Below are 17,454 nucleotides of genomic sequence, written 5' to 3' on the forward strand. Positions count from 1 at the left end.
CCTAGTTTGGTTTCCATGGTTTCTGAGGACAGACCACGCCCCTGTTTAACCCCGCCTCTCGTTTTTTTGAGTCTTGTCCAGTGCAAGGACAGACCTGCTAAGATTAAAGGCTGGTTTAAATCGATCAGCGACTGATATCTAATGTTCCTGTGCTCTACAAAGCGCTCTATGAAGAGTCGCGAATGCTCTGCTGATGTTGCCACAGTTTTCACGGCTAGAAATCTTGTTAGCACTGCGCATAGTGTGAAACTCATCCTCCACTGCAGGAAGTGCTTCTTTGTGATTCATTGTGAGGAGAATACAGCTCTGTTCCAAAACCTAATTAGCTGCCTATGTAGACGGCATATTAAGCCATCACGTGTGTGCTCCAGCCAGATAGGCAGCAACATTATGGTGCTTTATAAGATACCTTATTATGGCCAATATCTGAGACAGCATCACATGTGTATAATTTATTAGGTAATCCCTCAATGCACTGATAAACTCATTGAAAAAAGTGTACTGTATTTAGCTTAATGCTATTTAGTTTTGGCTGCCCACTGCTGTGTGTGTGTGTGTGTGTGTGTGTGTGTGTGTTCACTTGGATGGGTTAAATGCAGAGCACAAATTCTGAGTATGGGTCACTATACTTGGCCACACTTCACTTTCACTTTTATTTTTCATGTTTATTACAATGTGCTGTTAACTTAGCAACATGCTAATGTTAAAGTCTACTGGAATCAAAAGTGACAACGTGTGGCATGTGGAGCTGATTCATGTGAAAATAACTATACATTACACAGTAAAAAGTGATAAGTTGATTTAAATTTAAAAAATTGAGGAAACCCGTTGCCTTAAAATTATTAAGTAAATAATAATTTACAAAAAAAGAAAAAGTTAAATGAACTTGACAATTCACTTAACTTATTTTTTTAAATGATCATTTACTTAAAAAATTTTAAGGCAACGGGTTTCCTCAATTTTTTAAAGTTAAGTCAACTTATCACTTTTTACAGTGTATACTTTTAAAAAAGTATTTAACGTACTATGGAAATAATATACTTGAAAAGAATATGTACTATATATATATATATATATATATATATATATATATATATATATATATATATATAAGCAATTACATAAATACATGACTATGGTTAAAGTGTACTGCCAAAAGTAAAAAAATTTTGTCTCATGTCTAAACTTGTATGTCATATATTTGAAAACAATTTAAATTTATTACATTTAAAATATATAAAATTATGTTATCCAATATTACATTTAAATTAAGTATATTATATACTATATATATATATATATTATTGTTACACGCTCATTGGACTCATTGCTTACCCTTACAATTATTATATACAATTTTTAATTTAATTTAATTTAATTCAGTTAAAATGATAATAAAGTACTTTACTTGTGCGTTAGTATTTTAGTCAACACATCAAAACAAGTGTACTTCTTTAAAATAAGATTATTACAACATACTGATTTAAACGTAAAACTTTGAATTTAACATTATTACTTTTTAAATAATGGAATTAGGAAAGGTTAAGTATTAGGAAATACACTTAAGCGGACTTTTATTCATTTATATTATTTTATTAAGTACAGTTAAAATTTTGCAAGTTCTTTATATATATATATATATATATATATATATATATATATACATACATATATATTATTGAATGATTTGTATTGAATGTTCACTTATAGTGCAAATAAAAACACTTCTTTTGCACATGTTCGAAATAGCATAGTATTTCTTTAGTTTTTTATTGGACTTTTGAAAATTAAAATTAAAAATGCAACAAATTAAATTTTTCCAAAAAGCTAACAGGATGTCACTCACATACAATATGATGATGTCATGCATCAACAAGGTATTACTTTATTGTTTACTTACTATTTTTTAATTGCTGGCTTTAGCAAGTAATGGTCAATTTTGAACATATCCTTCATCTTTTCACAATTTCTACACTGGGGGAAAATCTTAAGAAATCTGCTGAATGGATTTAAAACGTGTTCCAATGAAGTTCTACATTCTGAGTTCTGTGTGCTCAGATTCTGCACAGATATACCCATCAGATACACTGCCATCACTTATTTCTGCTGAATGGCTTAAAACCCAAGGGAAGTCCTTGTTTTTGTTCCTGGGACTGTTTCCAAAGCGTGACTGAATGGTCCTCTATCCTGAGCGTATAAGGCATGATTACAGATAAGCAGATAAGGATAGTGGGTCATAACTGTGCCGACTAGGCAAAACGTGCTGTGATAAACCCTCTCACCCTACAGCATGTCTCTGAGAGATGAGACACGTTAGTGCTGGGCTTGGATTAGCGGAGAGAACAGGTCTGCAACAGGTCTGTTGGTCCCACTGGAGTTGATGGCTTGTGTGGGGGGTTAAGCTCTGACTAATCTCCACTGACGCCCCATGAAAACAGGGGTTATGTGATGAGACTGCTGTTTCTATTCAAAACACCATCGTGACTAGTGCTGTTCAAATCCATTGCTGTCCCAATATGAACAAAACCACAGCTGATAGCTCTGTTTCAAAAACTAGTGAGGTGAAACTCACAAAACATGTCAATAACATTCAATACAAATCATTCAATAATATATATATAAATTGGCTGGAAAAAGCCTTGTCTGCTAACATGCTGCTAGTATGTTTTAACGTGATTTAACATTTCTAACATGAATGAAAAAAGTGAATGTATTAATAATAGTAATAATAATAATAGTTACAAGATATTTGTAATTGTATTTATTAATCTAATTTATTAGTTAATTCTTAATATTTCAGTAAATAAAACACAACTGTTCAATGTTAGTTCATGTTAGCTCAGGTCCATTAAATAATATTAACAGATAAAATTTTTGATTTGAATAATGCACTAATAAATGTAAATGTTGAAATTAAAATGAACTAAGATTAATAAATACTACAGAAGTATTAGCAAATGGAACCTTATTGTAAAGTGTTACCAAAAATCGTAATGCTCCTAAAAATTGGCTTTGTTTTATTTATACATAAACATAAAGTAGTTTCTTATTTTTCTTTTAATTTTTGGTTTAGGGTCAGGTTTAGTGTGAGAGGAACATTATGTGTAAACGCGTGTTAGCGTCATCACTGTATTTCTTCAGCAACCGGGTGAAACCCAGTGATGAGATCACTGAACAAGACTATTTACTGATTAGAATGAATTACGGCTTACTCTGAGTTCGATTGCTTCAGTCTGTTGTGCTGCTGTGAGGTTTGTGTTTGTAGCTCCGTGTACCTTCGCTTTTATTGAATCTCTACCTTACTTTCAATCCCTTTTGTCTAAAGTGATAAAATATAACTTAATTCTCACCATATTTCTGGTGTTATCTTTCAAACTAATTTGATCGTTCGCCTTTAAAAACCGCGAGTGCAGCTTGTTAGCCCGTTAGCTTGTCACTTGCGGTTCCATTTGCATTCTATTCGCGCCTATTATTATTTTATTTTTCCTCGCTCCGTTTTCACGAGCTCATCAAACAACAGTGGTAAGTGGTAAGTTAAGTTGGTATCATTCATCAATCAAGGTGAGTAATGGCTTCTTCTCCTGCTATTGTTGTTTGCACTGTCTGCCACATGTATAGTTTATCTGTCTCTGTCAGCAGCGAGGATTCACATGTGATAAATGCAGGGAAATAGTTAGGCTGACAGAGAAGGTTTTAGAACTAGAGACACGCATCCAAACTTTAGTTGAGGACAGTAAGAATGTGAGGGCTGTAGATACTGCTTTGGATGCGACTAGCTCAGGAGTCCTGTACATTGTTCGGTTTCGGTTGAGCCCGTGCAGCAGGGCAACTGGGTGACAGTGAGGCGGCATAGTCGCGGGTCAAAACACCACTCTTCCGTTCGATCAGAACATCAAACAGGTTCTCCCCACTCGGTGACGCACCCACCGAGAAACCTGATGAAAGTGCTCTAGTTATTGGCGATTCTATTATGCGGAACGTGAAAATAGAGACACCAGCCACCATAGTCCATTGTTTACCAGGAGCCAGAGCGCCTGACATCTTGGCAAATTTAAAAGTGCTGACTAATGCTAAACGTAAATTCAGTAAGATTGTTATCCACGTCGGCGCTAATGATGTTCGACCGCCAGTCGGAGATCACCAAAAATAATGTTAAAGAGGTGTGTGAACTTGCAAGTACGATGTCAGACACTGTAATATGCTCTGGTCCGCTCCTGCTTACCGTGGTGATGAGATTCATAGCAGACTGTCGTCACTTAATGGCTGGATGTCTAAGTGGTGCCCGCAAAATAACATAGGCTTTATAGACAATTGGAAGAATTTTTGGGGCAGACCTGACCTGTTGAAAAGAGATGGTGTTCATCCCTCCTGGGGTGGTGCCGCTCTTCTCTCTAGAAATATGGCACATAGTCTTAGAGTTTGTACTTGACTAACTGGAGCCCAGGTCAGGAAGCAGACAGACTGGCTAAACCGATCGCCTGCTAGCCGCCTCATGTCACCAAAGGCAGTTAACTCTCAGCACATAGAATCTTTTTCATCTAGATATCACGCTATAGAGACTGTGTCTGTTCCCGAACTAGAAAATACAGAAAACATCCAAACCAAAGTAATAGTAACAATTTAATTGATGTTCAACAAATAAAAACCGATATAATACAGATAAACACATGATAAAGCTTGGCTTATTGAATATTAGATCCCTTTCTTCAAAAGCACTTTTTGTAAATGATATGTTCACTGACCATAAACTAGATGTGCTTTGTTTGACAGAAACCTGGCTAAAACAAGATGATTACATTACTTTAAACGAGTCTACACCCCAAGATTACTGTTACAAACATGAACCGCGTCCAAAAGGTAAAGGGGAGGTGTTGCTACAATTTATAGAAATATTTTCAGTATCTCTCAGAGGTCAGGTTTCAAGTATAATTCGTTCAAGTAATGGTGCTTCATATAACGTTATCCAAAGAAACAAGTGTTAATGATAAATCCTGTGATGTTTGTACTGGCTACTGTATACAGGCCACCAGGGCACCATACAGACTTTATTAAAGAATTTTCTGATCTTCTATCGGAGTTAGTGCTGACTGCAGATAAAGTCCTAATCGTTGGTGATTTTAATATCCATGTTGATAATGAAAGAGATTTGTTGGGATCAGCATTTATAGACATTCTAAACTCTATTGGTGTTAAACAACACGTGTCAGGACCTACTCATTGTCGAAATCATACTCTAGATTTAATACTGTCACATGGAATTGATGTCAGTGGCGTTGAAATTTTACAGCAGAGCGATGATATCTCAGATCATTATCTAGTCTCCTGTATATTCCATATAGCTAAAGCTGTAAAGCCAACTTTGTTACAAATATGGTAGAACCATCACTTCTACCACAAAAGACTGCTTTATAAATAATCTTCCTGACTTATCTCAGTTCCTCAGCATATCCAATAGCTCAGAACAACTTGATGATGTAACAGGAACTATGGACTCTCTCTTTTCTAGCACTTTAGATGCGGTTGCTCCTTTACGCTTAAGGAAGATTAAGGATAAGAGTCCAACACCGTGGTATAATGAGCACACCGCGCCCTAAAGAGAGCAGCCCGGAAAATGGAGCGCAGCTGGAGGAAAACTAAATTAGAGGTATTTCGCTTAGCTTGGCGGAAAGTACCCTATCCTACAGAAAAGCATTAAAACTGCTAGATCTGATTACTTTTCGTCTCTTCTAGAAGAAAACAAACATAACCCTCGGTATTTATTCAATACAGTAACTAAATTAACGAAAAATCAAGCATCAACAGGTGTTGGCATTTCCCAAGAGCATAGCAGTAATGACTTTATGAACTACTTCACTTCCAAGATCGATACTATCAGAGATAAAATTGTATCCTTGCAGCCGTCAGCTACAGTATCGCATCAGATAGCGCACTATAGATCCCCTGAGGAACAATTTCATTCATTCTCTACTGTGGGAGAGGAAGAATTGTATAAACTTGTTAAATCATCTAAACCAACAACATGTATGTTAGACCCGATTCCATCTAAACTACTAAAAGAGCTGCTTCCAGAAGTCATAGATCCTCTTTTGGCTATTATTAATTCATCATTGTCATTAGGATATGTCCCCAAAACCTTCAAATTGGCTGTTATTAAGCCTCTCATTAAAAACCACAACTTGACCCCAAAGATCTAGTTAATTACAGACCGATCTCAAATCTCCTTTTCTGTCAAAGATACTAGAAAAGGTAGTATCCTCACAATTATATTCCTTCCTAGAGAAAAATGATATCTGTGAGGAATTCCAGTCAGGATTTAGATCGTATCATAGTACTGAGACTGCTCTCATTAGAGTTACAAATGACCTGCTTCTATCATCTGATCGTGGTTGTATCTCTTTATTAGTTCTACTGGATCTTAGCGCTGCGTTCGACACTATCGACCACAACATTCTTTTGAATAGACTAGAAAACTTTGTTGGCATTAGTGGAAGTGCCTTAGCATGGTTCAAATCGTACTTATCTGACCGCCATCAGTTCGTAGCAGTGAATGAAGAGGTATCATATCGATCACAAGTGCAGTATGGAGTACCTCAAGGCTCAGTACTAGGGCCGTTACTTTTCACGCTTTATATGTTACCCTTGGGAGATATTATCAGGAGACATGGTGTTAGCTTTCACTGTTATGCTGATGATACTCAGCTCTATATTTCTTCGCCCGGTGAAACACACCAAATTGAGAAACTAACGGAATGCATAGTCGATATAAAAACTGGATGACAAATAATTTTTACTGCTAAATTCTGAAAAACAGAGGTGTTAATTATCGGACCTAAAACCCCACATGTAATAACCTAGAACATTATCTAACACTTGACGGCTGCTCTGTCAATTCTTCTTCATCAGTCAGGAACCTAGGTGTGCTGTTCGATAGCAATCTGTCATTTGAAAGCCATGTTTCTAGCATCTGTAAAACTGCATTTTTCATCTCAAAAGCATATCTAAATTGCGACCAATGCTCTCAACGTCAAATGCAGAAATGTTAATTCATGCGTTTATGACCTCAAGGTTAGACTATTGTAATGCTTTATTGGTGGTTGTTCTGCACGCTTGATCAACAAACTACAGTTAGTCCAAAATGCAGCAGCTAGAGTCCTTACTAGAACCAGGAAATATGACCATATTAGCCCGGTTCTGTCAACACTGCACTGGCTCCCTATCAAGCATCGGATAGATTTTAAAATCTTGTTAATTACTTATAAAGCCCTGAATGGTTTAGCTCCTCAGTACTTGAGCGAGCTCTTATCGCATTATAGTCCTCCACGTCCGCTGCGTTCTCAAAACTCTGGCCGTTTGATAATACCTAGAATATCAAAATCGACTGCGGGCGGCAGATCCTATTCCTATTTAGCACCCAAACTCTGGAACAGTCTACCTAACACTGTTCGGGAGGCAGACACACTCTGTCAGTTTAAATCTAGATTAAAGACCCATCTCTTTAGCCTGGCTTACACATAACGCATTAATACGCTTCTATTATTCAAATCCGTTAAAGGATTGTTAGGCTGCATTAATTAGATCAACCGAACCGAACACTCCCCATAACACACGATGTACTCGTTACATCGCCAGTTGAATGGCATCTACGCTAATATTTGTCTGTTTCTTTCCTAGTCTGTTTCTCAGTCCGTATCCGATCAGATGGTGGATCAGCACCAAGAGATGATGTCTACAGCCCTGATCGTCAGCGGAGACCAGGACACCCAGATGACCCCCAGAGATATATCCCTAGATATATCAACCAAAAATAACAAAAATAACTAAAATATAATAAAATACCTAACTACATAATACTACTATTGTTAGAAATTGCAACAAAATTAAATAGAAATATAAACTTTTGAACTGCGGGTTTCGTCTGGTCAGAGGAGAACTGGCCCCGACTGAGCCTGGTTTCTCCCAAGGTTTTTCTCCATTCTGTCTCGGAGGGAGTTTTGGTTCCTTGCCGCTGTCGCCTCTGGCTTGCTCAGTTGGGGACACTTAATTTCTAGCGATTATCGCCGATTTGATTGCACAGCTACTATTTAAACTAAACTGAGCTAGACAATGACATCTCTGAATTCAATAATGAAATGCCTTTAACTGAAAATTGAGTGTTTAATCTTATCATTATACATTACTGACACTCTATCCTCCAATTTGATACTGTTAAGTGCTTTGACACAATCTGTATTGTAAAAGCGCTATATAAATAAAGGTGACTTGACTTGACTAGAATATGTTCAATAGGAAGGAAATCCTACTTAATGGATTTGATCCATTCTTCCTTCTCCTCTGGTGTGGGCGCTGATATTCTGTAGACGACGTGGTTTCCCTCCACCACCCTCCCATCTGCCTCTGTCTTGCAGGCCTTGATCACCTGACCTTTATGGTTGGGATTGTACAACTCGAAACAGTTCTACATAAGGAAACAAAACATAAAATAATGTTTAAATGATCTTGTACAGCTCTAGCTCATAAGTTTGTTTGGACACTCACAGGTTTCCGGGGCTCCTCCACCTCTCTGATGCTGAGGTTCTCCAGAGGAATAATTCCACGTGGTTCCTTGTCCTGTAGGCAGGAGAAACCCATAAAAATACATATAGGACGAGAATAACCCCTCAAACTCTCAGACAGGACATGGTGCACAATCTTGTTCCTGGAGATCCACCTTCCAGCAAAGTTCAGCTCCAACCCTGATCAAACACAACTGAACCAGCTAATTAAGATCTTCAGGAGCAGCTGATGATTATAGACTGAACTGAACTTAAATAACAAAAATAACAAAAACTACTTACTGTTGTGTACTCAAAATAGTACAAGCAGTTGTCGGTCAGAATAAACCATCTCCTCTTCCAAGTTTTTACCCGCCCACCTGCAAAGAAAATTAAATAGAACTTATGAACCATCAAACAGAAACTAAATCAAGGCCAGTGACTCAATTTCTGAGCAATAAATGACTAGTGCCAGTGCAACAATAGCATACAGCTCCTGCCTCTCATTTCTGAAATATCAACAATATCTTCTGGTGGAATACGCGTTTATTTGCAAATGATCTTGCCAAGTTTAGATCTGCATAACCACAGTATAAGATATTTATCTTTTTCTATGATAATATATTCTCCTGTCCCATTTTAATGCACATAGGCAACTGTAAACGAACAGAGACTGAGAGTTCGAGAGTTCGAAGAGTTCGAGAGTTCGAGACTGTCCTAAATACTAGCCTCAGCCATTGTGTTCTTTATTTGAGTGACATAATGCAACATAGACAATTCATCTCCAGTGTAAGCTCTGCAAAAGAACACATTGAAGCCATGAAGAGGCACTCTGGATCACCCTTCTGATTCATAACAAATAGGATACAATGGTCTGGTGGACTTCATGGAAGTTAATTGAAGGACACAAGACTACATTGAGTACAGCATTTAAGACAGATGTGGCCTGTGGCGCATGTTTATTGGAGTGGTTGGATATGTCAGTGGTGTAAGTTTGGGCAGGACTACATGTTTCTTAGAACAATGGAAGATGGCAAGACAAAAACTGTTCAGACTGTCAGTCCAAATCTGATTATTTGTGTATACGATTGGAATCTGATTTAAATGACTGTCCACACTGTGTATTGCAACTGCTCAGATCTGATTTGTGTATCCCATCGTGCTCTTTCATTTTACTGAACATCTGTATTGGCAATACAGTTTGCAATGTTGCTGTCACACTTTATTATTTACATCTAATGAGGAAGCGGCATAAACGTAGGAAGCTGGAATGCGCAGATTTATTCCATGCTGCTGTCTCTACCGTTCTCAAAACTCACAGAGACCAGCAGTATATTGTCAATTGTCATTTTCTTCTTGAATTGCACTTCGCAACAACACAACCTTGTTTCAGCGATGTTTTCTACAAACAACGTCTATGTTGGTGCCGACAGCCTTGTGGGCAGCATGCCGACATACAGCACTGTTGCGCTATGGGTGTCTCGAGTTCGAATCCTGACTTGAGGACCTTTCCTGATCCCACGCCCCTTTATCTCTCACACTTCGCTTCCCGTTATCTCTGATCTGTCCTATCATAATAAAGGGCAAAAATGCTAAAAAATAAATCTTAAAAAAAAAAAAAAACACTTCTGATGTGCTTACATCTTATGTGGTGTGAGAATGTGAAAAAGCTACGCAAAATCAGCAATCAGACAGAAATTAATTTCCAAAAATGCAATTTGAATAGAATTCCAAACCACATATGAATGTAGCTTGAAGCAGATTTGGAAAAATCGGATTTTATGTGAATTATTATTATTTATTTAATTTTTTTTTTGCCGTTCACACTTGCTAAATATGATCAGATTCCAATTGGATATGCACAAAAAAAAGGATTTGGACTGAGAGTCTGAACAAGGCTTTATTATTTTTGCAATTCTATTTGGATCGATTGTGGTGCCTTTAACAATATCTTCAAGAACCGAAGTGGAGATTCCACATGGAGATTCTCCTGAACCTTTCAGAAAACAATATACAGCTCAAATCTGTGACTGCTCTGCATTTGTGCTGAGCACAGAGGCCAGTGCAGAACTTGATTTCAACTCCTGACCACAGTAAGCGAAAAGAGAAATGTCTGGAAGCAATGCTACGACGATGAGAGAAGTTATTTGAGACAGATGTCAAAGAGAGCTTGGATCACAGCGCTACCCTTATTTGGTTTATTCTTATTCTAAGAAACAGTCACGCAACAGTCTTTAACAAAAAAAAAAAGACAGACCTTACAAGAGTGTTCTAGATTGCATTTTACGATTGAATTAGACATCGTGTCTCATGGCAAATGTAGAAACGCCACTATCATGCAGTGGAAAATGATACATAGATATAGACATGCAAAGCATCTCTCTCTTACACCCCCGCTCACTGCATGTTCTCATATACATTAAAGCCTCTGACTCATTTACAGTCATATCTTTCCTCTGCTGTTTTCTAGAGCAAGCGACACTCTTCTGTTCTGTTTTTGGCTGCAATAACATGGTGTATCCAGCACAAAGCTGCCGCGGGCTTATCTACCCCCTCTCCTGACTCCAACATCTCCAACCCACAGATGCTGAATGCACATCCGCATGGAAACGTACTGCATAGAGAGAGATTAGAGTCATGCTATCTGCAGTTCCCTACTTGCAATTCTATTCCCACGTCGTACTTTTACTGTCTCTGATGTTCATCTGTATTATGCCGCCTCAGTCACAAAAGATGGCAGCTTGAGAGACATTCAAAGCACCAGTGCAGCTCATAGCAATGAAGGCCACTCTCAGATGGGAAATGAGGGTCGTGTCTAGGGTGAGAAGTTTCATGGCGTGTGGCTCTCAGCGAGGGAGCTGAATGGTTGAGGGACGATGACACAATCCCAATGACTCTATTAACACATACAGGCTTCTGTTAGTTCCTGACCTACAGGGCAAAGATCAGGGTACCTTCATTTGGACAACGCTTTAGACAATATGTGTCCAACAATAATTATTGTTTATTTATGGGGATTTATATACATACATACACTGTGTTCCAAACTATCATTCACCAGCCAACCAGAACCCCATCCATCTGGACCAGCCATTGTATTCATCAGTGAATAAAATATTTAAAAATGAGTCTTCATGTATTATTTCTACACCCACTGTAAATGTTTCTCTCTGTGAGCTTTGGTTAGGGCTGGCCAAAATGCAGCTTTATACACAACTGTCAGCCTGCATGGAGAGGTTCTTGGGACTGCAGAGACACCAGCAGCATCAAATACCTGTTTGCCGCTCAATAGTGGCTTCTTTATAGATGTCTTTTTAAAACAAATAATTTGTTTGACAGAAACTTTCCTTAATAAGCTTTTATCTGATCGAGTTCTTCTGTGATCTGAATCACTCACAAATCTATTGACAGTTTGATAATCTCTACTCAGTTTTCACAAAATATTAGTTGTTTTCATGCTTTTTGCAAGATGTTGCACTGCTCAATGCTTTACATCTTCAGAAAGATCTTTCTTTCTCCCCATATTGCATGAGAACTGTGACTCGCTTATTAATGTGGAACAACCTCTTTAAGTAAGTTTTCTATTTAGCTTACCTAAGAAGACCTGGAAAACTATTTAACAAACCTGTCTGAGATTGCTGCTAGTTATCTAAAAAGATATGAGAAATACAACAAACACTTTCTATGAAAAACTGAATTTTGGCCAATAATAAACTTTATAAATTCATAACATTTTACACACATGAAACTTGCTCCACCTTTATATTTATGAAGAATCTGGTCAAAACCTTAGTTTTAAAAGACTTCCCTGCGATAACACAGAAATAATTACTGTTGATATAATTAACAGGAAATTGATATAGATACTGAACTTATGGTCACATTATTTGATTATTTCTCATCATTGAGTTATATAGAATATTTAAATAAATGGACAGATTTTGTTCATTGAGCAATAATATTTTGGTGATCATGTTCCAAATACTTTGGACCTAAGGTGGGAAAATTATATATATATATATATATATATATATATATATAAAAGTTACTTACTGTTAGTAGAATGTGTATATACACACATTTATGTATTTATTTGGAAGTAGTTTTTGAAATTAAATAATTCAAACACATACATAATGATACATAAAAATGTTAAGTGCTTCTCAAGCAAATTAATTTATATTAACTGTTCTCAAGTAAATACACGTTTGTTTTTTATCTGATTTAGTCCTTATATTTCCTCAGTCAAGTACAAACATGTTCAGTGTACATTCCCACAAATCCAACAGGGATATTTTTAGTGAGGAAAACCATAATTATTTGAGTGGAAAAGCTCCCCACCGCTTCCTACTAAAGATTGTGTGGGTATTATGTGTACCTTCATTATTACAATGTATACAGGACTCCTGGGACATTAGATAATAAACAAGGAATTTGTGTGTCCCGAGCCAAACAATACTGGTGGTGGTTGAGGAGAGACCCCCCCATGATTGTAAAGCGCTTTGGGTGTATTGCAATACACAATAAAAGCGCTATATAAATGCTTCATTCATTCAATCATTCATTCAATACAGCTGAGGTGGAATGCTAAATCAGACCATGTGCACTAAACTGACCTTTGACCCCAGCAGCAGCCAATCAGAGAAGAGCAACCTAACAATATACATATCCCTACAGACAGGAAGTAGGAAGGCCTTGAATGACAGTCAGGAAAGGATAAAATGAAGGTTACAGGAGATGAAAAGAGGCGCCAGAGGTTGAGATGAGGGAATGATGGGATCGAGCTGTCCTGGTTACGTACCTCCTGTAGAGACAGCCAGTCACAGGACAGAAAATGAGGGCAGGGGTCAAAGGGCAAAGTGTGTAAGGAAAACAAGAAGTAATGTTCAACATCAATACATGAGAAACAAAGAACCACACATACAAATACACATTTAGGACAGAAATGACACACATAAAGTTAGGAGATGGGAGACATCAGAAACACACAAACACGTGTCATTTGATGCTTGACAGACAAATAAAAGAAGCACATACAAATGAAACACAGCAACTACAAAACACCTTCTGTATGGACAATCCCCTACTACAGGGATCCGGCTTCCTACAACAGCTCTAATCGTATATAGCCAGACATTGAACTATCAGCATAAAGTCTGGTTCACACTGGAGCTTATTCAACAGCTGCACACAATAAAAAAATCTAAACAAGTGACCAGTCATAGTTTTGTTTTCATGTACCATTTAGAGGTGGGTTTAACTGAAATGATTTTGAAATAACACTAGGGACTATGGGTGTCCCCGACTAAGGATTTTCATAGTCAAATCGGAATTTTCAAATCTTGCCGATAGTCGACTGATAGTCCAATCATGTTTTGGGGGCGGGGCAAAATACATTCCCAAGAGTCAAGTCAGACATTGGACAGTCATAATTATTGACGTTAACACACAGGGAAAATGTGTAACGGATGCCTCGCGGATACAAACGGGGTAAATAATGTTTTATGTTTTGATTAAAAGATAGTTAACATTAAACGTCTGCGAAACACTAAGAATTCACAACATTTTTTACAATAGTGCTTTCATTATAACGTTATGTAACGTTATATGACAGTAGTTATTAATGTTCTGATGATCAGTAGAATGAAACATCTGTTAGCAGGTGGTTTTTAATAATCATGGGATTTAACTTATCATTTATATTTTATACGCTTCATTATTTACAGTATATAACATAATGTTAATATTACGGCTTATAGGCTACCTGCACAGAATCCCCCACATGAATGCACATGAATGTGTCTGCGCGGCTCTGAATGAGCTCTTTTGTGGACACGTTCTTCACACAACAACGTGCAGAAACACGGGAACTAAACTCTAAAAAATTCACAGCATTTTATTATTATAGTGTGTTCTCATTATAATGTTATGTATATGACAGTCCCAGTCATAGTTATTAATATTCTGCATTGTTATGTTGTCCTGCTCGCGCTGCATGCTGAAGAGATAGCCTAATTATCGTAGTAGTACAATGAAGCGCTTTACTGCAGCGCAACTCAACCAAATGCATATGAGATAAATAATATATACATGATATATAAACCGGCTGAAATGTTTTGAAATCACTTGAACCCTACCTGAGCAAAAAAATCCATTCTTTCACTCTGCCTGTGTCAATTTGAGTCTCGTTAAAGATTTAAATCCCTGTCGCCAAGATGCTCCTCTGTCGGTCACGGATTATGGAAAGTGAAACTTAAATCTTATAGGGGTGGTTGAATTGATTCACGCACGTAAAAATATTTATTTAAAGCTTCTTTCTTTTCAAATTCTTATTTACAGCATTATCATAACAGGGTGTATATTAACTTATTGGTAGAAAACCGGTAGTTCTATGTGAAATCAGACATTGAGCATCCCCACATAGCCAAAATGGCATGATCATAACACCCCGCGAATATTCGACTCTGAGATTGGGAATCGAATCAGGCTCCTCCTATCGAAGCATCGAATAGTCGACTATTCGGGGTCACCCCTACTAGGGACCGATTCTCACTATTAACTAGTTGCACATTACTAGCATATTGACTGTTTATTAGTAGTTATAAAGCACATGTTAATGACCATATTTTAGATCCCTTGATCCAACCCCATACCTAAACTTAACAACTAGCTTCCTAACTATTAATAAGCAGTTTTTTAAGAGTTTATTGAGGAAAAAGTTTTAGGCTAGTAAATTAATGGTAAGAATCCCTAAACTAAAGTTTACTTACCCAGTTTACTTTCTACTAAGTGCAAAATCACACATTATAAACAATATTTATCAAAGCTCTAAAGTCATTTCAGATCTTTTAAAAGATTTGATACTAGTAACCTGCCAAAAAAGACTAAATGGAGTAATTATTTTTACCTCAGAAACTCTCATTGTGCCACTAATAAACATAACTCTGTAACCAAGCAGACTAAAAAAAAAGACGTGTAATGATATCCAATCAGATTAGAGTTTGCAAAATCCATTTTACATCAGATTACAAAGCAAAATAGGTTGTGAACAGTGTTTCAGTATTTTACATGCCGCTTACTTAAAGTTTCATTTGGGTGTTACACATCTTTTTTTTTTTCTTAATTATGTGTCCCTTCCTCCCTTGCCAGATCCAACAGAAGCCCATTCCAGGACCTCATAATTTACAAATTAAAGTACCACAACCCTGTCTGTGAGAGCTGATGTTTAAAAAGCAAATTCAATAGTAACAGCAAGAAAGCACACTGCCTTCTGCTTGATACTTCTGCTTTCATCTTATTCTTGTCTCCCCACAATATGTTTCCCTACTAAACTGCACACTTTTCATGAGCGGCTGTAACTCTATGTGTCAGGCGCTCTGTCCCTATGAGACGGCGTACTTCTGCTGAAGGAATCCCTCGCAGTGATGTGAAAAACCCATTAGGATGATAATGAGCAGCATTGTGTTCACAGCTTTCCCTGACACCACCTACAGGCTCCAACAGACCACATCTGATGTGTGTAAAACCACATCTCCACAGAAAATATCAGCTGAAGGAGCTGCAAGAGTCTGGTTCTGACCTAACTTGAGCAGCCAGCCCTCTCGGTCCGGGTTGAAGAATGTGTGTGTGAGGTCGTTGCCATCATCTTCAGGGATTTTGAAGGGCTCGCTCTTGATGCTCTCGTACAGGTTCTGCGAGAGAGAAGGGACATTAGTGCTCTTTATGTATGCAGATGAGTACATTTACACGTCTGCCTCTGTAGAAACAGTCCTATGGTCAGTCATATGGCTGCTACTGTATTAATAATGATCAGATCAGAGGTTTAAAGTCAGTCATATGGAAAGTGAGAGAGGATAGTAAATAAAGTTCTTGCAGTTAGTGCTTGGCATCCAAACTGGGCTTTTCCAGCAGAGGGAAGAAATTCTTACTTCAGCTAGTTTATCTGTTATGTTTTGTTACATCATTCATCATTAATGGCTTAGTCTATAATTTCAGCATTGGAAATCAGAGATTCAGTGAGCGGCTGTTACCCGGAGCAGCTCCTCTGGCAGGTCTCCTCCGTCATTAATGCCTCTGTTCATGGAGATGAAACGCTCTACGGCGGGTTTGTCCCGGACATTGGGATTGTGAAGACTTGTGTTTAACATAATAATGGCAAAGGACAGGACATAACATGTGTCTGCAAAGAAATAAACAGAGACCCACACATTATATGTCTCAAATATCTGACAGAGAGCACTGGAGAAAAAAAGCATATCTGTTAAAAAAAATACATCTGTGTTCGTTGCTGCCCTTCACTCCATAGTAATAGTGCTCTACTATTAAGAGGCGAATAATAGTATATTGACTATTAGTATTTGACTTATAAGTGTTTCACATATACAACAATATTACATTAAAAAATATTTTATATTCTAATAGTCAAAGGTTTGGAATCTTAAGGAGTTTTTGGTAAATCTTTTTTATTTTAGGGTCTCTTAACTAGTTGCTTATCAGCATGCATATTACTAGAATATTAGCCATTTATTAGTAGTAATTAAGCACATATTAACTCCACCTGACCTTATTCTACATCCCTAATCCTACCCAATACCTAAACTTAACAACTACCTTATTGACTATTAATAAACAGCATATTGTTTGAGGAAAACAGTTTATTGTGAATAAGTGTTCCCTATTCTAAAGTGTTACCGAAGTCTCTTATGTTCACCAAGGCTACATTTGTTTGATCAAAAATACTATAAAAACACTAATATTGTAATAACTGTTTTCCATTTTAAACTATTTTAAAATGGAATTTATTCCTGTGATTTAAAGCATCATTTCTCCAGTTTTCAGTGCCACATGATCATTCAGAAATCATTCTGATATGCTGATTTGCTGCTGTTATTAATAATGATTTTTATTATTGTTGAATGCAGGT

General features: G+C 37.2%; 1 protein-coding gene across 2 annotated transcripts in view; it reads right to left on the bottom strand.

Moving 5' to 3' along the window:
- Positions 1-17,454, bottom strand: part of cyth3b (cytohesin 3b) — a 48,035-nt gene that overhangs the window by 1,098 nt on the left and 29,483 nt on the right. For both annotated transcript variants that reach the window (XM_058768490.1, XM_058768489.1), the window contains exons 8-12: positions 16,562-16,710; positions 16,111-16,222; positions 8,835-8,911; positions 8,536-8,607; positions 8,301-8,455 (exon numbers count right to left, since the gene is read on the bottom strand). In XM_058768490.1, the coding sequence (XP_058624473.1) occupies positions 8,301-8,455; positions 8,536-8,607; positions 8,835-8,911; positions 16,111-16,222; positions 16,562-16,710 (565 nt within the window). The remainder of the gene's footprint in view (positions 1-8,300; positions 8,456-8,535; positions 8,608-8,834; positions 8,912-16,110; positions 16,223-16,561; positions 16,711-17,454) is intronic.

The sequence above is a fragment of the Onychostoma macrolepis genome, chromosome 03, assembly GCF_012432095.1.
Source record: "Onychostoma macrolepis isolate SWU-2019 chromosome 03, ASM1243209v1, whole genome shotgun sequence".
NCBI classification, from domain to species: Eukaryota; Metazoa; Chordata; class Actinopteri; order Cypriniformes; family Cyprinidae; genus Onychostoma; species Onychostoma macrolepis.